Raw genomic sequence first — 25,732 nt, 5'->3', positions numbered from 1 at the left:
GTTCAATGCATAATTTCAACGTGAATAATAGTATTTTTAAAGTTTGTTTGCTAGTAGTATATATCTGTTTAAAACATTTATGCTTGATCGGAAAACTGATTCAAATATTAAAGAATTCTGTTTGAGGATTTTTTTCAATTAATCTGTCAGACAATTTGCATATTTAAAAACCAAAGTAGACAAATTAAAATATTGTTTATACAATGCAGAGTTTCACACTTACAAGTTCAGTACAAAAAAATATAATTATTCATAAGTTCTTTCCGTAAATTATAGTAGCTCAAAGTAAGGAACAATTTTGTTAAAAAACATAAAATTTTCTGTTACTAAATGCACATAAGAATAAAAAATATACTGAATTCAATAACTTGCAAAAACACAAAATGATGCCTACCTTGCTACACTTTATTACTGTTATTGACATCCTTACTACCAAAGAATTCAGAATTGATCAGGAGTTGGAAAGGTAAACACAGTTTTAACCATGATCATTTTTATTTATTGGTGGGATCGCCACCTACACTGACTATAATACATACAGTACGCTTATATATAACAAAAGTACACGATTCTTTATACATATCGAGGTACGCACGACAATGGGTCGTTTTTGATTACAATTACACATTGGAGATCATAGAAACAAAATACACCATTCACTCTCTCACTCTTTCTTTTTTACAATGCATGAAATCGTTATTAAGTTACAATAAGTTTTTGTATAGACTAGTAATACATTTTTAGAGTCGTCAATTTAAAAAGTAAAATTGGTAAAAATAGTTTTATGTCAAGCTACTCACAGGAGTTGTAAACTATAATTTACATTTAGGATAAAGCAATGAAGATTTCAATCAAGTGTTGCCAACATCATAAAAATTAACTTGTACCAAATTCAACAAACATTTATTGTACATAGATTTATGTTTAATACCTTATATACAATATCAAATTTGAAATAGTTTTTACCGAAAATGTATAAAGCAATATTTTAGATCAAAACACAATATGTAGGCATAATTTAATATGTTTAAGAAACTTTTCCTTCAATAAATTATCCAATTTACAAAAAAAACATTTTTTAAGTATTCGAATGCCCATTTCAAATGGACCAAAAAAACAAACAAACAAAAACAGTTGAGTAAAATGTTACAAGAAAGCTGAAGTTAAAGCCCTGAATGAACAGTAAAGTTAAACAGCCAACGTATAATTAATTAGCTTTTTTCATACAGTGGCTGTAGTTAAATAATATCATATACACATAGAAAGTCAACATTTACAGCAATATTTACTAATTAACTTGTTCAGATAAAAATCACAATCATACAATAGTTACAGATGAAAACCGTTTGTCCATGAGAAGACAGCCGAAACAGGTCCAAAGCTATACAAACTACATTCAGCGGCCTTCTCATGGAGTTGAGGAGAATCTCCATTACGAATACCTTATCGAAGTAAAAACATACAACTAATAGTAAACGGTAAATATACACAATTTAATCACAGTAGAACCGATGTAAGGAAGGAGTGTGCGATTCACTGAGTAATCGGCTACACCGGGTACTCATTCGATTAATCGAATTCATATCGAATACTCAGTGAATCGCACTGGGTGTCACGGTGGTTTAAGTACAATCCAACTACACTATTCGTATACAAACACATATGCTACATCGTCCAAAACACTCACTACGCAATGGACTCGAGTCTGACGCTCGAATTATTGCACTAGCGATACAAAAGGGAACTCGTCAGTTTTATACACGCGAGTATTTTACAATTATTACAAAATTTGGTGACAATACGATCACTGAGAAGCGACTATCTAATAACGATTTTGATTATGATACGTAGACTAACAATAAATACACGAAGGAACTGAGGCGAACAGGACGGGATGGTCGATAGACTCTATTGCATCTTCAAACGTTTAACACTTTCATCTGCAGAATATTTTTTTACTTTTGTTATTACAGTTCTGTATAAATTTAGAAAATAATTATCATACAGTATACTGGGTCCTTCAAAAAATACGATAGCACTCTAATTTTATGAATGTAACTGGATTTAATTAGCTAGTTAATTTATTAATCGATTGCATTTCTATGAAGCGTACTGATTAAATAGAAAATTTCCAACACCATTCACAGAATTATCGGTCTTCATCGACCACCACGTCACTATAGCGAAGGATTGGCACTACCACCAGAGGGGTGGGGGGTGATGTAGAGGGGGAGGTCACGACGAGGCAGCCTGATGGTCCGTCTCTGAGTGGGAATCCCTCTTCCTCCTGGAAGTGAACATCCTGGAACACCCGGAGTGGGAACACCGGAACATCTCCGACGCGTGAAGTTGCTCGTAGTGCTCATAGAGAGCGGTGGCGTCGGACAGGGGTTGGTGGCAGAAGCGGCAGGGGAGGAGGCCGTCTCTGTCCGGCGGAGGAAGCTCGTCGTCGTTGTGTGATGTCGGAGAAGACGCCGGGGAGGCTGGTGACGCTGACCCGGAGGAGTGGCCGTTGACGTTGTGAAGAGGTTGTGAGAGGTGGGAGAAGTTGTTCATCCCGGGAAACCCGGGGAGACCTCCTAAGGGAGGTAGGAACATAGGAGGATGTGTAGGAAGTCGATCCCCATTCATCATTCCCGGGGGAGGAAGATGTGGTGGGAGAGGCATCGACTGCGGATCCCCATAGAAACGAGAGAGGAATTCGTTGTGAAGCGCTGTATTAGCGGCGAGAGAAGAGAACGGTGAGTTTTCTAGGAACAAAGACCCTTTATCAGTTAAAGATGTGGATAGCAGTTTTCTGTGAAGGTTGAGATTCGCACTGTGTCTATCTCTACTTCTTTTCGAAGGGAAAGCTGCGTTGCATCCTTCCACGGTGCATTTGTGCATCAGTTTTAAATGGACGTTCTGGTAGTGCGTTTTGACTCCGAAATGGTTCTGGAACATTTTACCGCAAGCTGTGCACATACGGGGGTTGTCCTTGTCTATGGGAACGTCCATGGTACTGATGAAAGTCCCGTCTTGGAAGTGGCCGTAGACTCCGTCTCCGTTGTCTTCTGAAGCGCAGTCCCCAGAACTTCCGGAGGACGAGTGTGATCTTGCTGGACTTGGAGGGTCCTGATTCATCATGAAATTCAAAGGGAACGAATCGTGCTGTCTAGTTGTGTTGATTTCCCCAAAGTTTCCCTGTGAGAGGTTTTCAAGCTGACGTAGAGCATTTGAAGAATCGAGTTGATCTTCTGGTTTTCTTAAATTTGGGGATTTAGAAAGCTCTTCCGACTTATCGTGCTTTAAATCTTGAATAGGGATGTTGTTATTTTCGTTGCCATTCAGTTCATTATCACCTCTTATGTTGTCTGGACTATTTCTCCGACTGCGGTCGTTGTTTTCAGAATTTTTTAATAAATCGTTTTTTGAAGGCTCTTCTTCTACCTCTTTTTCTGCGTTGTGGGCTTCAGATTGAGCAGGACTCTTCCTTTCAGCAACTGTTATTGGTTTATCTTCTGTGGGTTCCTTTTCTGATAAGTCTTGTGGCTGATCACTACTTTCGAAGTTTTTTTCATCACCGCCTTGCTGCAACCTGTTAATGTCTTCCTTTTTTCCTGCCTGAAAAACATCGTTTGAGTATTCCTCGTCAGTCATACCATCTTCATCAGCGATTCTAGAAGCTACAGCACATTTAGTAGGATTTTGGTTCTTTCTTTTTCTTACAGCTTTTGCATGCGTTGCAGTATTTTCACCTGGGGTTTCTGTGTTTTCCTCTTTGACACTTTGTGAATCGACTACACTTAAAGAATCTTCGTTGCTGTCCATGTTGCTAACGTCTTCGTCCATGTCCATGTCTGACTCAGATAGCTTGAACCTTTTTGATTTTTCTTCATAATGTTTGTCTCCGTTTTGCGTTTCAGAGTCTCCGTCGTCATCATCGTCACCGTTTCCCACGACCACAATGCCTTCTTCATCGTCATCGTCCATCATGTAGTCGTCCATATGGTCAGAAGAGGAGTTCTCGTACCTTCTCTGTTCCTCTTGCCTGTGAAGACTCAGGTCTAAACTCTGTTTCAAGTCGAGAACAGCTTGCTGATGCCTCATGTCCGGAGTCGGGGGAAGCAGGGGAAATGTTCCGAAGGTAAGGGGGTTTAAAGCTCCTGGTGGAATGGGAGGTATGAGGATAGGATGTGATTGAGCGCTTCTACCGTCGTGAGGAGAGATCTTCCTTCTCAAATGCGGCGAATGCAGTTTCGGATTGGGGTTCGCACTATGCCTATTCCTTGACCTTCTGGAGCTGAACATCATGTTGCAGCCCTCCACAGTGCATTTGTGCATTTCTCGTAGATGTACAGCTGAAAAGTGGATTTTCAGGGCACCTTTGTCACAGAAGGTTTTCAGACATACATTGCACTGTACTCTCTTCTTCCCTGTGGCAGGGTTTATTAGTTGAGTCCCCAAATTCAAAGGTAGAGGCGTAGAGCCCCACTGTCGTTTCATGGGCGTGGCGGTCTTTCTCATATGCTGAGGTCTGTGTGGCCTGGGCATCCTGGGGGCAGCGTCTCGGCTTAAGTTAAGAGCGGAGTGAGAGTTTTCTTCATCGTCGTCATCATCGTCCGATCCAAACTCACTGCTTCCCGGGCGATCGATGGATGGAGACCGATGGGGCTGGTATATAGACATGGCAGTGCTCGTGGCCGGGATGGGAGGTGGTGGAGGGGGAGGACAAACAGGGTTAGGACTCGTCACACAAAGATTCATCAACCCAGGAGGACTAGGCTCTGAATTCTCCGAAGCTCTTCTTCTTTCAGGACTGTTCTTCATGGGCATGGACGACGCACCTGAAGCGATCTTCCGGAAATCAAAGGGCTGCATACTCTGGAGTCTATTGAGCGGGGACACACTGAGAGGACTGCTGCTGATACTGCTGGGGGGAGATGACGTCACAGGTCCATTACTAGTGGTCGCCGGTGTACAAGTCAACCCAGTAGGCGGAAGCTTCAGAAAGTTCATAGGCTTCTGTGGCGAAACCGGTGGCGGTGGTGGTCTAGCACCTATCTGGTGACCCATCGGATGATTCTGTCCAGGCGGAGACAACCCTCTCCTAGGAGGCTGCTGGAGTTGCTGGATAGGTTTGATGGATATCCTGGAGTTCCTGTCGTCCTCCTTCGTTGGGAAAGGTCTTCCTGCTGCTCGCTCTATGAACTTCTTGATGTCTGACTCTATCCTGGGCAGTCCAGAGCTGTGGAGTAGCAGCTGCTGGGTGATCGCCCTTGTCTCGCCGAACCTGAGGAACTGTTGCAGAACTAGAGGTTCCTCCTCAGGACTGCAGATGTTCCAGCGGTCTAGGACAGCGCCGTGAGGCTCCTGCAACAACACAACACCACGATTAGACGAGAAGCAAAACTAAAATAATCAATATTAATTAATAAAGCAAAACTGGAGGTCCCAACACATTAACATCATAAATTAGAAAAATCCAGCAAGGGTCTGACCTGTGCGTCAAAGCGGGGTCTAATCCAATATTTGTTATACATCAATTAATAAAAAATCATTTTAATAAAAAAATACCAGTTGGTAAGCACGAAATTAATTGTGCTGAAACACCTAAGATACTTTTGCATAATTGGTATTGTTTAAAAATATTGTTGGCTGTGAAGAGGCAAACGTTCCATGACATAGAAAAATGTATGGAACTAGGGGATATTTTTAGTTTATAGTAATGAGTTAATTTCCCACTAATATTGTTACAGATTGTTTTAACAACTTTAATTTAAAATTAATAGGTAATACATCCTTTTATAAGAGCTTCACATTTTAATCAATCACGCGATATTACATTGTAAAATGTGATATTTTTTGTGACAGAATTAAAAAAAACACAAAATAAAAACAATAATTTTAGAATTGAAAGATGATTTCTGACTTAACCAGGTGATTGTGGAAACTAAATAAGTTTTCTGTGCAATCAATAATTTAATTTCCTTTTCTTTAGTTTAACTTGTCATTTATAGGGTTGAACTGTAAATTATTTTATTACACACATGGCTAAACATATGAGTAACTGTTTTTTTGATGAATTGAATTTGTTAAGCAAAGAACTAAATACACATTAGCATAAATTTAATAACTATAAATACATACATGATGCATATAAATTTTGCTTATACTTGTACCTTATATTGAAACGTGTAATATGAGTAATTAGGAATAGTAAGGGAGTCACAATTGTTTTACGATTTGTTTATCAGTACGGTGATTCAACTTAGTCTATGATATTGTAAGCAAATAATGTAGGTTAAAAAGGAATGAAGACTAATATAGGTTAATAGATTTAATATTAAGAACCGTTGTTGTATAAATACATAGCAAGACACTGCACGTATGTATCAGTGTACATAGATAATGAAAAGCTTGACAAATTACTATTTAAAAGTTAAAAATTGTTTTATTAATGTCGAGGAAAATTTTAAAATCAAAGTGATTACACTACTCTTAGTTGAATGAGTCGTTAATTATTTATCAGTGATACAAAATTGATTTTTCCAAGTTTTATTTCTTAAACAACAACTCTTACAAATTAATAACATTAATTATCTATATTATTTCCCTCAACAGTATAAAGTAGTTACGACCACGTTATCTTCATGAAGTTATCTTCCCAGACCTTTACCCCAACGACTTGAATGAGGAATACTCAACTCGTATGGATTTCATAAAACCGATTTTAACAAAAATTATACTTTTATATAATTTGTTTAAATATTATATCGTGTTATAAAACACAAGGGAACTCGAAGAAATTTCATCCTACAATACAAATAACATAAACAAAGCTCAATTTAATTTATCTCAGATTTTCTTCGTCGATATACGCGATTCAATTATTTGATATCACGTGGGTGATAAATGCGTATATCACGAGCGTAACAAAATTAATTATCAACAAAACAATCTTGACTTAATTTAAATATTATGTTTTAACAAAATAAAATTAAACATATGCCTTTTAAATTTAGATGTATTAGCAAAGTAACACTTAATGATATATTTAGGTTTTTAATACAATAGTACAGATAGTACGGTTATGCACAGTACATCATGATCATATGATAATTATAGTTATTTTTGAGGAGAGAAACTAATAACAGTATTGACTTCGAATCTTCTGAAGATAGTAGAAAAGTGAGTATCGTGTATTGTTTAATATTGTATTCAATCATATCAATGTATAAATACATCTATGTACTTCATATAATTCATAGTAATTCATTTACAGTACGATGCATTGTATAAATGTGTATTGATGCTGCATTTAAATCTACCAAGCTAGGAGTTTTAAACGTTAATATTCTATATCCACGTAAAACTAAATGTTTTCATACAACCGATTTTTTTAAGTAGACTAGATTTATCATTATTTTAGGTGGGAAAAATGTTTTAAAGTATATTCATATCCGACAGCGTTTTGGTCTTATTTTTATTTATAGGCTAATTTACTTACATTTTATTACTTTTAGATGAAATTGATCAATATGTGTACACTGTTACTTTTTATCTAGTATTATCTCCGAAGAATAAAGTATATATTGTAGCTTAATGCGTAGTCGTTATCAACCAACGCACTTCGGGCAACACGAAACAGTCAAAACAAAGCTTCAGATTTTTTAGAGAGAAAAAAACACGACAAATCCCCTTGCACTAAATGTGTATCAGTACAACCATTTCACTGATATAACGCAATGCAAAACCTCATTAATGAAAACAGTATTTGCACACAAAAAATGTGTTAGCACAAACCTATCGAAAAGAAAATAACTCCTTATAGGCTATTATACATTTTTAAATTATTTTCGACTATTACACCTTAGCTCATCAATAAATTCTCAAAAATATCTATACAAGAAATAATTAAAGCAATACCTGTATGACATAACAGTTGTTTATATACATTAGTAGCTTTTAATTATGAAAGTAATATTATATGTTTAACCTCTTCGTATTACTACAGTAGTGTTATTACGTCAGATATATTTCATTACAAATAATATTAACGATTATTAAAATATTAAGAAGCACAACAAATTGTATATCGTGGAGTGGAATACATAAATCAGTAAAGCCAAGTGAAAGAGTTGTACAGTATAGACATTAAACAATTCATTATCCATACCAATTATATGATGATATATTTAGATAAAAATCTTAACGCCCAATAAAAGGCAATCTCAAGTCCAAACTTACTGACCTATCAATTGAATACAAAACTACAGTAAAACATTATGAACACTGATGTATTGATTAATTTGAAGTTGCTGAGTTAAAATATTCCACAGAGTCAAGAAATACATTCTACATTAAAAACCCATGAATGAAGCCAAAATTTTCGAACATCTCATTGTTATTTACTAAGATAGTAAATAGCCTATCCAAATAACCTTCCGCAAAAATTAAAGTAAATGCCTAGTCAAACTAATACTACATTATCAATTAGGTTTAATTGATAATTAACTCGAAAATAACATTAAACCTTATAATTATTTTCGAAAACATTACACAACAATTAAACTAAACAATGACAGTATGGTAAACACAACATAACCATTGTTGCACTAAACGTAACCATGGTTGCCAACATACCCGATAGAGAAACAGCGGCAGTGGTTCCATGACGACATCCGAACGCGTACTGAACCTCTGCCGGCCGCCATCTTGCCACAAGACCACGTGACCATTCCGAGGGGGTTGGACCGGGAATTTATTTTTTTGTCCGCCAGATTCCTAAACTAATGGTTTAAACGCTCACGATTCCTAGATTACAGTATTTGACAAAACGGCGATCTACGCTACCGATGTAATTGCCGTACAAACGCACACCAGACGATCTTCCGTCCCTAGATTACCGGGCCGGACCCATTAATCCGTTTAAAATGTGATTTTACCCTGCGACCCTTTTTTAATGAATTCACAGCGTTGCTAAGTGTGCATTTTGTGTCATTAGTTTTTCCCGTCTGGGCTGTAATTGACAATTTATACCTGTTTGTTTAATTGCGGTCGGCCCTGCGGCTTTGGTTTCCAACCTTGGGTTTCAATTTAATTTTCGACGATTAGGAGTCTGTTTGGGATTATAGTGTTTTGAACGCTTTTGTCTTGTTGAGTGCGTTTTACCTTACAATGCAATGTCGAATTGGTGAATGCAATAATATTTTGTGTGGAGAGTGTAAATTAGGGAAAAATTCCAATTTGTATCTTTGAACATGTTAGGTGTCAGGAATACCTTTAGTTTTATTCAGCATTCCATAAATTACGCTCAATTTTCTTTTTATTTATATTTAGATTTCTTAGTGAACATCATTGGAATATAGATAATTGGTTCATCTAAATGGCTAATCTTTGTCATTCTGTTAAAAGTTGGTACTGAAAAAGTTTGAAGTACTAATCGTAATTGTTGGAATTCTGCTCGAAAAAAATATAAAGGGTCAATATGACAATACTTCTACAGACACATAAGAAATCAACACTAGAAAATTACCTAGAAGGTGGTATTTTCGAAATCTTTTACTTCGACAAATTTTATTTGTTTGTAAAAAAATAAAGAATTTTTTAAAGTTTTAAAGTAGCCGACATTACACTCATCGCAGGCTCACCGTTAAAAGCGGTGTCTATAAATAAAGATTATAAAGAGGCTGAGCGGCCCGCCTGGGGGGTACTTTAGCTGATAACAATGTTATCTCTGCCACTGTCATTCCCGCCAAATACCGCCGGATGACAAAGTGGCGGGAGAATCCTCTAAGAGCATCTCGTGTGATAAATGTGTGGTTTAAACCATCTTAGCCTGGGAAGATTATTTTTCGGTCAATTGGCCATAAGTGTTGTAAGTTATGCCTTGTTGCAAACCAAAATATCTCGTGCGACATTTTTTTTGTATTTTCTGTTATGATAAATTAATTACTTGTCTTTGAAAACTCTCTAAAAGAGTTAAAACGGGATTTATAAGGCCAGTCAGTATAGTGATCAATTTGTAATAGCGTAAGGTATAAACTTCAATATAGTATTGAGATTGTACTTGCACTTTGTAAGGATTTGGCCAACATCTTTTAGTCCAATAAACAACTCATGCATTAGCCTAAATTTATAATTTACTTTACATTACCCATGACTAACTTTCATATTTATATGTACCTATACCTTACGTACGGTCTATTTTTAGAACTTTTCATCAATATCGTCCAGAAACCCCGATTTGATGGTTTGCGACACACAAAACCACTGTTTCCTTCATTTACTATAATCCTGGCAGTCATTGTTTCCAAACTATATTGGAGTCACAAAGTATAGTTGGAAATATCGAGAAAAAGAACTAAATCTTCATAGTTCTTAAGATCTTGTACACTGTTATAGAAGAAACACTCACTCAGCTGTTTACACGTTGCGTTTCTACCTTTGACGTTTTTGCCCTGAGGTCCGTGAGAAGATAGCACGGAGGTGGAGTCACTGAAGGAGTTAGTTAGAGTCAAAGTCCGCCAAGTTTGGCCTGATTGGACTAGTTGGAGCGAACCTAAGCCTGAGGCTGTATGTGGGAGAAAGAGGGTGTGATGGGTAGGGAACTAGACAATACGTGGATGTGCTACAGGCATTGTGGTCTTTTGGACTACATAGTTATTGGTTCATCATACGGTTTTTTTGTGTTCTTTAGAGAAACAACCATTTTTACCGTATTTCCCTATACATAAATGGAGAAAGTATCGTTATCTTCCAAGTTTTATAGTTTTGGGTGGAAATATACTTTTGGGCCCACCTGAACCCCGAAAAAAGGACTCTATGGCCCCGACGTTTTTTTATTTATTGAAATTTTCTATTTTAATTACGATTTCCCTCTAAACCCCATACAATAAGGGAAAATATTATTTTCTCTTACGGTTTTGTTTACAATGTTGTACGTTATGGTTTTTTGAACATTAAACAAAATGGTACAACGGTACAACCCCCAATTATTTGAAAATTACGGTTAAAGTTATTGAAACAACATATCTCAGTTACTCCCACCGCTTACCTATTATAAGGGGTTTTGACAAGCTAATGGGATTAAAGTATGTGTAGGTTTGCTGATAGCTTTTATTTATTATAAGCATGTTTTATTCCATAGGCCAAACATACTCTCATATTTTTATCATTACCATCTAAGGTCTTCTGGTCTTTACTAATTTAATGTGAGTTTAAGTTCACTTTATGTGGGTGTTTTGTTGTTTCCTATTTGTTTCTTGTTTATCAACCTTTTTTGGAGCTATTTCAACAAAATATTGTTTGTATATATACTTTGCATGGGTATTTTTTTCTTTCATTTCATCTTCGTGTATTTCACTTAAATTTACTATTGGCTGCTTGATTGTACAGTAGTTGGTTTAGAATTGGTCTGAATTCACAAAAGACACGTGTAATTATGTAGGCCTATGTGTAAACGTAGTGTATTTACTTTAGTCATAAAGTCTACATAGGTGTAGAATAGAGTTTCAACGTTTACTTACAACTTTAGACAAAGTTAACCAACTTTCACACTTACTGTCATGTAACTAAGTTATGCCACATTATTTGCATTACCTCTTGTACAGCTTTTAAAGTTAAACATTTTGCTACAACCTCTCATTAATAAGTATATTTTCTAGTTTTAGTGGAGGTATACATATTTCAATTATAGCCTGGAAAAATATTACCAAAGAATAAGAATGATTTAGATTTTAAACTTGTTATATTATTTAAATTGTAACCAAGTCCTCTAAATCCATGTTATTGTTCAAAGCCTATATACATCGGTACATAATAATAAGATTTATTTTATTTTTCATCACCTACTCGTACAAAAAACCTTAACCCCTCCCATTTACCCGATCGTTAAAAATGAGGGGTTTAAGTCCCACCTTCTTCACATACTAGAACGGACTCTAGCTCAGGATCGTTTTTCACGTTACTTTATGACTTAAATTAAATCAATTAGCGATTGTCAGGATTTGAACCCGATAACTCCAGAACCAAAGTCACACGCTCTACTAGCCTAAAACAATATTCTATTGTTTTCACCCATTTCCACTTTCAAAGCCAAGAGACACCGGCTTAGTGATTCCTAATCAAGACTAAGGGGGGGACGCTCCTTACATAATTCATATCAACTCTTATCACACTCGAAATCCTTTCCTGTGACGGGATTTAAGCATCAACAAAAGCTCTTCTTGATTACGAGGGAGAGTTGATGATTTATTAAAGACCAAGACGCGCCAAAACACGACAAAACACTACCTTGTCATTTAATGTGGGGTGCACTAGGTTAAATAAGACTGTTGATTTTGTAATCGATTGATTTAAATATCGTTAACGCCATGGTAAAGTCATTACTACAATTAACGAGGTTATGTGTAGTTTGAAACATAAAATATTAGGAAAACTAGTTCTTTGTTATGTTTTTGTACAAAATAAAAGCAAGTTCATCATTTTATCACTTCACATTTTTATATTTGTCATGGTTATTGCATTTCTTGGACCTTGTTTTCATATGTTACTTGTATGTGTTGCAAGTGATGTAAAATCGTTTTCAAAATAATTCATCTGTGGTCTGATCGACCAAAAATATAAGTTTTAAATACTTGTCTGAATTTCAAAAGAATGGGTTTGCACTTAATTTCCTATTTCTACGATTAAACTAATAAGAAAATATTGTACGGGGTTTTCATAGTATTCTTATGTACTAGCATTTAAAAATTATGTGTAAACATTGTGTTAGCAAACAAATAGTTACACAAAAACTGTTAAGCAGTCCGCTTTTAAAATCTAGAATCAAAGTGCCATGCAATTTGTATTTTTGTGTGCTTTAAATTTGATACGTACAATTTTCATTCAGTGGCTAGTATTTAAGACATTATAACTTTGAAAAAATTACAGGGCCTATTTCTTGAAATGTTGATTATTAAACTTCCTAGGTTCTTAACCAATTTTCACCATCAAAAATTCGATAAATTACGAACCAAAGCTATCACATTTATTAGCATTTTCATTTACACTTAGCTTTCTGTTTAATATAAGGTAACACGTAGACCCACCATTACAAAAAATGATGTTTCCGACACAGCTGCGTGATAACAGAAAGTGTTGTAGTGTTGTAACAGTTGACGCTGCCCTATTGGGAGGTGGACTATGTATTGTCGGGTTATCAGGGGCAAATGACACCGTTTGACATCCAGACCTGCGGTTCTGGGAAATCTTCATACGTCAATGGATCATCCGCTACAGGCGTGACAGAACACAATATGCGACCGTCTTGCGTAACACCCTGTAGTGCGGCGGACATAGGAACTAATAGTATACTTGGTTCTTAGGGGAAGAAATCTACGCCCCCTACTTGACCCTTACCTTAAAATAATAGCTCAACAGCTGAGTGGTGAGGGGACTTCCGCTTAAACCACTTAAATATTGTGAACGAAGTATAGGTACACAGGGCTGTATAGCATGGTAAAACGTTAAAAGTTAATATTAGGGGTATTAAACAAGGTAGGACCTGGTAGTCTTGTAAGGGTAGTCTGAGTAAAATTTAGCAAGGGTGGTATGAAATATCGGGTAGTAAAAACAGGGCGTTATGGAGCTCAATGTTTATCATTATATCCATTGTATGTCTTCCAAAAAACAAACAATTTTGTGTATTGAAGCATTGTTTTAAAATCAAAGGTTACGGGGAGAATACAAAAAAAAACTGTAAATAAAAAAAAGCTATGTTATTCTTATAGAAAAATAGTGAACTGTTGTAGTTTGTTTATGAATATATTTTTTTATCAAATTTGACAAATTTTACATTTCATCCTATAGGCAGTTGATAGTAATTAACACTTTTGCTCTTCCCCTTATTAGTAAACCTATGTTCTCGATAATCTACTATATGGGGAATAAATATGACTTATGGACATATTTTCGTCAAAAATACTATCAGACAAATTGAAATTAGCTTATTCTGCAGGTTTTATTGCTGTGGAGGTATTTGCACCCTACATTTTTCGAACATCATATGACTTCTGAACAAACATTCACAACCTCGACCCCCAAGTTTCCCCGACTTGACGCTTTCCCCGTGTCCCTCACACGCACTCAACAATGAGACAAGCACATAATTGGTCCGTTTGAACCCTATAATTCCCCAGTGACCGAGCAGGGTCACTTTGCGTGTTTCCCCTACCTGTTATTATATTATATTTATACCTCAATCGCTTGAAAGAATGGCCCACGTTCCCAAGATAAATTGCCTTTTCATAACCCACCTGCCGCAGTGTGCGGCGCGCGGCCGCCGCCTTGCTTCTGTCAAAATATTTTGATGCCCTTCCTTCGACAGTTGTTTGTGGTATGGTTTGTTTATGAACATTTTAATACGTATGTGGTTAGTTTGTGTGAACATTTATTAATCATTTTATATCCGGAGTTAAGTATCTTTCCTGTTCAATATTAAGTAAGGAGGTAAAACGTAATGAAGGGGTTTTTTGTTTGCACCTGGGGTGTTTGCTTGTTGATTACAATTATTTAATTGTTTTATATTTTGAGATACGTAAACGAAGAAACGATAAAAATAATTATATACGGTTTACGCCTTAACTGACAATTAATTACTAGTCCACCTAATGAAATAAGGCAGTTTCGATTTCCAGTATTATTCTAGTAAGTAAAAAACGAGTTATTAATTATCAAACAAAATTAAGTTACATAAATTTTGATGATAGTGTGCTTTATTTGGGTACACTGTGCTTCTACACGCATTTTTCTTCATTTTCCACACGAAATCGTATACAAAATCAAATATTTACAAACAACTAGAAAATACATGAGTTTTTTTTTCAACTTAATTCCTCGATATGAAGTACGATATAACCAAGCCAAAACTTCACAAGGATGAACTGTTATTAACTTAGCATTAGTCATAACGTGCTCTAAAACTAGCAAAATCCTATTTAACCAACTTCCAAAACGTACAACATTTTAAAACACATGTACGATTCCCAACTAGATCAATTTCAACAAAACCACCCAAGTATATCGGTCCATCAACAAAATTTTACACGTAACCGATCCGATGGTAAACGAATGAAATTACTGTGAGAATTCCGCGTTCTCGACATCTGTAAGTAACAATAGAAGTGTAGTGGTGAAGTGGTGAATTTGTGAAGTGGTGAAGTCGGAGCTTCGTTTGGAAACCGAACACCCCGGAGGCTCTTAACCCCTTCGCTAATGGTGATTCAATTTGACCAACGTGGCCAAACACTACGTGACCCTGGGGAGAATGTGATTGGGACGTGACAAACTGTCGGCGGTGGAAATTGTCGCGAGAGAAAACAATTGTATGACTTGTTTCGGGAAAAACATGTAGACAATTTCTCTGGACAGCGAAAAGTAGATTTAGACCTATACAAGTTTTTTACGATTGTGGAAAGTGCCAGTTAGGTTTTTTGAACCCATAATATTACACACTTTGCAGAAGTGATGGATATAACATTAAAATAAATATATTTCGATATTTTATCACTGCACTAACATCGTATTTCGTCGATACACCATTTAATGGACCAATAATGTGCTTATAGTTTAAACAAGGCAGAATAAATAATAAACAGTAAGCTTGTGTTTCTCATACAAGAGAATAATTGATACTGTGGCCAATTTCAGGCTTTTCTGTGGTAAAAAATTATTCTTTAAATATGTGTCATTATTTGGGCAAAGGAACTTTGAACAATTCAAGATAACTTCAGTTTGTACATGACATTTAATTGGATTAGTATATTTTAGTAAGCAGTTTGACCAAATGTTTCAACTTTATGCTACAATATAATCATTTTTCAATGTTCATTTAGGTTAACTTAAGTTATGTAATTATGTCATTTAATTTATGCTAGGTGATTAGGGTGGGCGTTACGTTAAATTATTCAAGGTTGTACTACAAAAACTACCTACTTATGTATATGTTAAGCTTAGGCAATGTACTTGTAAAAGAGGTAAAAACCAAATGGCTGTTGGAAATTGTCCCTTCAATCGGTTCAACCTTTAACTATAGTCATCCAATAGTCAACGGCTGAGCTCAAAAAAACATAAAACATGCTAAAAATGTATGTTCATCCTACAGCCTATAACTTAGTCAGGTTTAGTTTACCTGTAGTATGTAGCCTCGGGCGTAGTCCTCATGGCTCCAGCCGAAGCCCCGGAGCACTTGCAGGACCTCCTCGCGCTGCAGGACGCTGAAGAGTCTGTCCAGGAGGATCTTGAGTCTGATGGGGAGCGCTTGGCACCCGTAGAGGACGAGGGAGGCGATGTCAAAGGCGACGTTCGGCTGTACAGGCTCCACAGGACTCTGGCCGAACACGTGACGGAACCCGAGCTTGTCTAGAGCTGAAACAGAAACGAAACGTTAGTTTGCGGCTGAAAATAGGTAAACATTTATTTTTTCATAACATCAACACAAGGTTGCGTTTTGATGTTAATTTCAACGCCAGTGTCATTTTTTTAAGGACATTAAACACTTTTAAGGGAAAGCAGTTCAAGTTCCTCATATTATCTCGAATATGGTGGGGATCGAACCCGGTAGCTCTTGCACTGAAGGTCCGAAACTCCTACCACTATAGTCTGATGGAACCTGTCACGTGACCCTCTGTTCCTAGGGACTAGCCAATAGTTTAAGGCCTGGACCAGTCCCAGGAAACGAAGGTACCATCGTACAGACTATATACACAGCCATGCCTAAAAAAGCGTTTTTATTAAAAAAAATCTTCTCTACAGTGAATCGCCACTAAATGTTAAAAAAACGTCACTCGTATGGAATAATTTCTTATGAATATGAAAAATCCATAAACATATTTATATAAAAACGCATTATTGTTGGAACATATCTAAGCTAGGTGAGTTATCCCAGTCAAAAACTGCGAATTAGTCAGATTGCGTAGAATGTGAATATATAGACTTATCTTATTTCCTTTACACCAACAAGTGCAATTAATTCTACATAAACCAAAACAATGTCATAAATTTTTACTTGGCGATAAAACACAAAACCAACTGTATACGACCTCAAAAGCGTGTACGGCACTTGGTCGAAACACAAGTACACGTAAAAATTAGGGGTGACAGAGACAGAGGGCACTCGACGTATTAGACAAGTGTTTTGTAATATTTACAGGGTGTCACTCAATGATCGCATCAGTTGGACGTTCGTCATAACAAGACGATATCTGTTCAATCTTTCATACGACACTTTGACAAAGGTTCCGCCTTATATATTCATGAAGCCTTAATGTCGTTATGACCACTTCATCCACTTGATTAATCATTTGCGTTGAAGAGTTCGGACAACATTTACTACTCGTAATCAATTGATTAGTTTATTGATTAGAATTAATTGTGAGTTGATTAGACTAGGTTTTAAGGTGGTTTAGTAATAGTTGATTAAAATATTTTGAAGATTTTCTCTGGAGATGTTTAATTTGTGTGAAGATTCTGTGTAATTTTTTACCACGTGGTTATAAAAGTCAATGTTTCTTGTAGGTCAATCTATTTGTTCTTTGAATGAAAATAGTTTACTGTATTTGGATCAAATGTGAGCTCGGATTTTCCAATTCCGAAGTACTGTGTGGAAGAAAAAAGTTTGCCATACCCTAGTGAATAAAGAAACATAACTTTAATTATGATCGAAAGAACAAATACAATGAAGCAAAATTTAGTAATCTTGGTGTGATCAAAATTATGAAAAAAGTTTTAAAGTTATAGGTCTAGGTCTCTACCGTACCACATAAAGATCCTACTTTTCCTGGGTTTTAACGACGAATTTAACACGTAAAACATAAAATTTCAAAATCACACTCTACGCTACAACCATGACTTCCGCAGCAAATCATCCAGAAGCACGTAGATGCAAAACAAATCTTCCGAAATAAATTCGACGCTCACGTTCACTTTCGCAGCGTTTTCGCGATCGTATCGGCGTCGGCGATGGCGATAGCGTCTGTTAGCGTCGAATTAGCAATAACCGCCTGAGCGATGAGGGCGATCCGGCCGAATTCGAGCGGCTCCTCCTCCCCATAAAAGCGAATCGCCGCAGTTCGCAGTTACAGTCGATCGCATTGATTCCGGCGCGACCTTTGGTCGGAGCTACTTTCCATCGGGACCGGTTTGTGATTGTGGTTGTCAAAACCGATCTGCGCGAAAGTCGGTGTGAGGTCGCAGGCCAACGTGTCTGAAGAGACGAGTTGGTATAGTCTGTGTGATGGAACCTGTCTCCTGACAATGTCTACCTGGGACTGCACGGTGTGAGGTCGCAGGCCAACGTGTCTGAAGAGACGAGTTGGTATAGTCTGTGTGATGGAACCTGTCTCCTGACACTGTCTACCTGGGACTGCACGGTGTGAGGTCGCAGGCCAACGTGTCTGAAGAGACGAGTTGGTATAGTCTGTGTGATGGAACCTGTCTCCTGACAATGTCTACCTGGGACTGCACGGTGTGAGGTCGCAGGCCAACGTGTCTGAAGAGACGAGTTGGTATAGTCTGTGTGATGGAACCTGTCTCCTGACACTGTCTACCTGGGACTGCACGGTGTGAGGTCGCAGGCCAACGTGTCTGAAGAGACGAGTTGGTATAGTCTGTGTGATGGAACCTGTCTCCTGACACTGTCTACCTGGGACTGCACGGTGTGAGGTCGCAGGCCAACGTGTCTCAAGAGACGAGTTGGTATAGTCTGTGCGATGGAACCTGTCTCCTGTACAGGTCTACACAGGACTGTCCAGAGCATGTAGGCAGTTGCTAGTCTTCAGGTAGACTGAAGGTCAGGACACTGGTTCCATCATACAGAGTATAGTAATGTATTTGGATGTATGATGGGACTTTGTCTACCAAACAGCCATTGGCTGGTCCACAGGTAGCCCTCCAGCAAGAAGACCAGGTTCTATCATATAGAGTATAGTGGTTAAAACGTCAACATTTTGAACTGAAAGACGGCACAAGCCGGGGGTTCGATCCCGCTGATTACATTTTTTATTTCGTTGAAATGTCTGGACCTGGTTTTTCAAAGTCAACCAATCGTAGGTCCGTTTATCTATAGCACAAGTTGTATTTGCTTCAAGAGATGAAACCTTCTCTACATTTGAGGACTAAAATACAATATTCCCCCTGCACCTAAACAATAACAACATTAATTCAAACCCACTAGTAAAAAATCCATGCGAATAATCCTACCATTACTGCACCAAATGGATTTTCACAACAGCTGATAATCCCGTGTTAAAAACCTTCCTGTGAGCTTTCATTCCGCGAGGGAATTACATTTTTGGACGTCCGAGCGCAGTTGTGCCCAGTTGTTGATCATTTCGGCGTTGACTGTTGATTGATTTAGCTGTTTACTCCCACTAATCCGGCGATATGATTGGTTTATTGTTTGCGCATACATTTCGCCAGCCACTGCAGTGGAAACATTGATTAATAACCGGAAAAATATTACTGTCAAAACAATCCCGGATTATAGTGGGAACCTCACGTTTGTGTGGATTTTATTTGTGCGAGATCAACTCTATTATATTTCACAGTTTGGGAAGGTGTTTAACAATATTGTTTACTAGTTTTCGTGCTATATCTTAAATTTACTTACGTTTAAGTTCAAAGTTCGATTAAATATACAACAAAAACTGTATCTAGAGTGTTAAATTATTTGCATTATTATCACAGACAAATTACTAATTATTTTCAAAACACAAAGTATTATGAATCACAAATGTGTTTGGTATTACACTTTCCGGCTTAAGCAATACAACTACGTTCACAAAATTTAGCCGGTTTTATATTAGGAGAAGAAATCTATCCCCCACTTGATCCTGGCTTTAAAACAATAGTTTAACAGCTGACGTTTGCCAAAACGTCAATCAGCTGTAGCATATAAATTAAGCAAAAGAATATTAGAGAAACTTCCCATCATACCGCCTAAATTTTCTGAACGGATTTAAAATGTTTTTTAATTGTGGCTAAGATATTATAAACCAGGTCCAGGCCCATACGAATCAAAATTTCTATACTATTTGTAAATATATAATTTTTCAGCTTTTTAACCATCAGAAAACTGAACTGTCCTGATGATTTAATTGTAACTGCAAATCCTCTAGTGTGGATGATACAAATTCTACACAAAACCATTGCATAAACTGGTCTAAATAGTCCCAATATTTGGTTAATACGTTCAATATAGAACGTTGTGTGGATCCGTGATGATTGTACACGTATATTTGCGTAGTTTTGCTGTAAACAAAATGCTGCAATTCCAAACAAGAGAATTGTTTGCGTTTAGTTTCAGTTGCTGAAGGCAAACAGCCGAATGTAGATCGAAATTGGAATGACATTTAAAAATTGATATCGCATCACTGTTTGGAACCTAAAATCAGTGCCCTTTAACCTATCATATGTAGTAGTGGTGTAATAGATATTCAAGTTATCTTCGTGTACCTACCTGTCGTTAATATAGCTATAGTATAAATATAATTATCTTTACTCACTTACTTCATGTACAATATTGATATGTACTGTGTTATGTACACTGCATACAATAATAAATTAACTCCAACCTCTCTGGAAACGATTTATGACACATAGTTGTTATGTGTTAAAATGGCAGTATTAATGCTAGTCACCGGTTTCCAGTTGTGCTTGGTTATAATGACAACAAATGGTGTTTGACCTTAGAATCAGCTGATGATAGTACAGTAACAATGCTTTTACATATTTGTGTTTTAATACGTCTAGCTGTTTCTCCAATATAGCGTTAGTAAGGGAGTAGAGGGGAGCGAGCTGATCTAGTGATTAGAGCGCATGACTTCGGTTCCAGAGGTCCCGGGTTCAAATCCCACCAAATCACCTCTTACTGTATTAACCATTTAGAAATTTAATGATTTCGATCCTCCTAGGCTCTTGCAGGTGCTCTACACTACTTAAAGCTAGACGTGGTCATGGCATTATCATTTAGATAAAATCCTTATTTGGTGATTGAACCCGGTACCTCATGTACCGAAGTCCCGCACTCCCCACTACACCCACCCCCGAAATATTCTTGCTACAACCACGTAAAGGTCACTTCACCCCACCTCCTCAAGCATTACAGGGTGTCCTAGAAGCTGCGTGTCCAGCAAGCGGTCACTCATTGTATGATAACGAGAGAAACCGCGGACCTCGCTGATAAGATGGTATCAGTTGTAGGAGGTATTTGCATTTTATCCTCCATCGCAGGCTTTGTCCACTCACAATGGAGTGATTACCCCGGAGGTCACGAACACTGGACAAGACGAATTCGGTCTATGGGAAACTTGCAAAACTCCAAGTGTAGGCTACGATATAGGTGGTCTAGTATAACACTGAAGACATTGTGAAAACTTGGAGGAGTAAAGTTCACTAGGTGGTCTAGAGGTTGTACGATTACTGGGAATTATGGAAAGTAAGTATCAACACATATTTGTACACACTGTCGACTCACAAGTCGGTAAATACATACAAGATGGTAAGTGGTGATCGATTTCAATTGGAAACTCCAATCGTCATCAGGCCCAATAGGCAAGTGAGTCTGAATATCTAATATTGGAATATCTAATCGAAATCGATCAACACTTCACGTATATGTCTTTACAGTTTTTTTAGTCAACAGTAAAAGTGTTAATACTATATCTTTTAAGTGCTATTAGACGTATTTTGACTTACTTTCCGTAAATTTAGTAACACGTACAATGCTGACCAAGATGTTATTCCTGGGATTTTGCTTGAGGTGGATTCGTATATTCAATAGGAAAATTTACGTTCTAAGGACGTTTGTGAGACAACTAAAAAGGTTAATCGTTACATAACCAACCAATGAAACTCAAATACAAACATAGTTTTCAGCATGTATATCAAAACATATATGTTTACGAGTTGATTTACCTATAATTTACTTGATAGTTGAACATATCCTATTAATTTGCACAACTTCAAAATATTGTAAAATTAACTATGTAGATCAGTACTAGACAAGTTCCAATCATGCTTAATCACCACAAACTACACATGTAAAAGATTTTTTTTATCCACTGACAATTCGATATGTCGACAATTCGATCGTGTAACCGATACTACGTTCAGCCATCGATCCGTGAGCCATTTCGGTGGTAATGGGTCAAGCGGGGCCCCCGGGACTTGTGACGGGGTAAATCAATTTTTGGCCCCGGGGCCCCGTAATTGACTGCGGGACAGCTGGGGCGCAATTTAAACCGCCCCAACTCGAATTACTTTCCCGCAAATAGAAGATTCTCTTAATATTTTGAGCTTTAATCCACTTACAGGTTTTCAATATGTTTGGATTAAATTTGCAACGAACTTCATAGTGTTTGTAGTACTTCCGAAATATTTGATATTAAATAATATTATAGCTCAAAGATATACAATTATACAAATACATTTCATTGGTACGAATATAGTAAATTAAGCTGCATTAAATGTTAAGTAAATTTACTCAGAATACAGAGTGCAGTATGTACTCTGTGTATTAAAGGTGGCTATGGCTATATAATAGCCGTCTGTAGCTTTATTCAATCTTTACAGAGTTTGTTGACAAAACTACTATGTTAACAAACAATAAAAGCAATTTTTTGTTTGCGAATTCCCCATATAGGGAATAAGCTATTACCTTAGATCTCATGGTAAGACCTGGACCCGGGAACGATTTGCTTTTTCGTTTGAGGTCCGTTAGCAAAACATGATCTGAATTTGATGAAATTTGGTATAAACGTGGTAAACCTAACTTTAATCGAACGAGTTCGCGAACCAGCATGATCGGACTATATGGACAGGGGTTTATGGGGTAAAAATGGGGTTTTCCCAATTTTAACCCTGAAAACATAACATTTTGCAATTTCTTGCCAGACCATTTTGTAGAGCTAAAAAACAACAATTTAGCACATTAAATTGTCTCCCTGTAGCACCAAACCCACGTACTCATTAAAAATAATGACATTGAGATAGGAAATTAAATCTGACAATTTCAAGGGAATAATTTTGTGGAATTCCAGCCAGGTGCATGGAAATTCTTTTAGTCTGCAGGTTTGCTGCGGCGGGGGTATTTTTAGATGGATTCATACAGGAGTTTCTTGACAAAACTATGGCCATCCTAATACTAATGCTCAAATTTTCAAGCCATGCAATCTTTCGTACTCCAAAACTTAAGCCCCTTCATTATCCCTTACCGTATTAGTGATTGGCAGAATTTGAACCCTGTACGTCGGTACAAAAGTCTCGAGCTCTAACCACCAAACCACTTTCTAGAGTTCTCGTATTCGATGCTTCTAATTTCCCAAAATTTCCAGTGTTACTTATTTACTCGAGGCTTAAATAATGTTCTATCAGGGTAGGGATGACTGGACAATCTACAAGATCTACTTGATGTCGCGCTGGGCGTTACCTCTATCTCTTGCCGAGATGCTGTGATAGCGCCGGCTCTCCTTTCATCCTGGAATTATTTATCAACTCCGAGTCCTTTTAGCGGGTTTCGTCCTTTGTCGAGGACCGGCCACATTCCAACAGGTGGCGGAATGGAGGTTTAGATCTATTGTCTTAATACTTTTATAGATCTTTTGTCTTAATACTTTCAGTGACAGGACAGATTTGTACACAGATTGTGATGTTTGACATTTTTTTATGGGTGTCTCAGATACATTGAGGTACGGTATCTAAAATGTGATGTGGTACAGGATTTGTAAAAATATATGGGGATGAACAAGTATAGATGCATGACTCATTTCTTTATTTTGAGGATACTAATTCATAGACTTGTCCTTATGGATCAGAAGATAATTTATGAAGTTTTTATAATGTGCATGCTAAGCATAGTGTGCTATTATGGATTCGATTCATTTCTTGCTCTAACGTAAACTGTATAAAACTATTTAAACACCTAAATGACTTACTTACAAAAGAGTGATTGTCGTCCGGTATTTACCAAAGAGCAAACTACACCGGAATAAAAGAAAAATATTCGAATATTGAAAAATATTTCATCAGTAAAAATTTGAATAAATGAAAAAAATATGTCAATTATCATCATTGCTAAATATAATCATGTATTTTATTAAACATTGGACCGAAAATACTTCCTGAATGCGCGTTTCAGACAAGAAAGTGGTCAATGGAAGTCAACTGCACATTAACAACATTTAAAATCATCCTAATTAAATGTGGGAGTGATAAAATTTGAACTTCGACTTTGACCGAGTGTGTCAAAATGAGATAATTTTTCATTGAATGAAGCTAATGGTGATAGCGTTAACTGATATTTCCATGAAAAACAAATGGTTTATGAACGTAATTGTGTATTTCAAAACTAAAAATACGTAAACACGAGAATAATTTAGTAAAAAATCAAATAAATATGTACAAAAATATTGTGTGTACATTGATAGCATTAGTGAAACAATATTACGATTTTGTTGTACGGACCCGTCTTATACATGTTACGCCTTAGCAGAGCAAACGCAATACAAGAATGCATTGCAGGTTGCATCTAGCGCCTTAACATATTCACTGCTGCAGTTGGTACACAAATCAATACATTGTTAAATTAAACACTGTAGTGCAATAAATAATATTTGTTTTAAAGTTAGTCATAGTTTTATGATTCGTTTCACCCGTGTTTGAATATACAAACACAAGCACAAAATATATAACTGAAGTTATTGCTGCATTAGGTATTCATAAAATCTTAAATGGAAACATAAAATAAAATGATATGCTAGTTATTGTAATTGAGCTGTTCATTTAAATATTTCAAACTACTATCACGGTTCTTATAATTTCCGTTTTCTTATAAAATGGGCGTTAAAATATCATGAATCTACAAAAGGAAAAGTTTTGGAGACACCATAACTTCTTTAAGACACTATCTGGTAGTGGTAGCACAGAAAACGTACTACAGTACTATGATTTCTGTGGTAGTAGGTACAATGGCGTAGGTACAAAATATTTGCCTTGATAACTCGGCATTAATACACATACAGTAGTTTTTCCAAACACAAACAATCATTTTCCAATTACACATAGCAGAGTTGTTTCTTTAACCTGGATTTCAGTTATAACTCTTGATGCAATAAGAAGTGTATTTTATTAGCAAAAAGTAGACTTTCTGTAAGCATTTTCTGTTCTGTTCTGTTACTTTTGGATAGCTATCTTTCTCTATAAAATTTCAACAAGTGCGCTCAGTAATGACCCCACCACAAACAATAAGCTTCAAAGTTACAACTGAATCAACAGCTTCCAAAATGGACTCAAAACCCTCAATATATTTGATCTATCTCTCATCAGGACCGTCAATGCCGACAGCCCATGTCCCGCACCCCCGTATCCCGTTGTCCTATTTACACTAAGCACACCGGCACATCTGCCCCCCCCCCCCTACATTTTTTGGCCCCATCATCCCGGATTAAGGACTCTTATGCTCTCCCCTTTCATTGCCCTCGTTTTTGTGATAGCGCGTCCCATTGTGTCATACCCTGTAGTGGGTGCCCCACGCCCCCGCCATTTTGGGGCATGTCGCGAGGGAAGTGGTTTTTTGACATGGCCGTTCATAGTTTTCGGGCAAATAGTTTTTGGTGGGAAATCACCCCTGGGCTAGTTCACAATCGGTCATATTGATTGGTCAAAGAACAATATGCTACACAATTATTTTGAATTCAGTTCAATTATATTTGTT

The 25,732-nt window shown here is 36.9% G+C and overlaps 1 protein-coding gene across 3 annotated transcripts in view; it reads right to left on the bottom strand.

The window, feature by feature from the left end:
* Nucleotides 1-488: 488 nt before the first annotated feature.
* LOC129003778 (zinc finger protein basonuclin-2-like) overlaps nucleotides 489-25,732 on the bottom strand; it is a 148,069-nt gene continuing 122,825 nt past the window's right edge. For all 3 annotated transcript variants that reach the window (XM_054432076.1, XM_054432077.1, XM_054432078.1), the window contains 2 exons: nucleotides 16,154-16,389; nucleotides 489-5,352 (listed from right to left, as the gene is read on the bottom strand). In XM_054432076.1, the coding sequence (XP_054288051.1) occupies nucleotides 2,236-5,352; nucleotides 16,154-16,389 (3,353 nt within the window). In that variant the 3' untranslated portion in view covers nucleotides 489-2,235. The remainder of the gene's footprint in view (nucleotides 5,353-16,153; nucleotides 16,390-25,732) is intronic.

This window comes from Macrosteles quadrilineatus, unplaced genomic scaffold (genome assembly GCF_028750875.1).
Source record: "Macrosteles quadrilineatus isolate MER2022 unplaced genomic scaffold, UCM_ALF_1.0 Scaffold_9__3_contigs__length_116548681, whole genome shotgun sequence".
In the NCBI taxonomy this organism is placed as follows: Eukaryota; Metazoa; Arthropoda; class Insecta; order Hemiptera; family Cicadellidae; genus Macrosteles; species Macrosteles quadrilineatus.
Note: the sequence above shows the minus strand (reverse complement) of the source record. Positions and strands in the feature narration are given on the sequence as shown.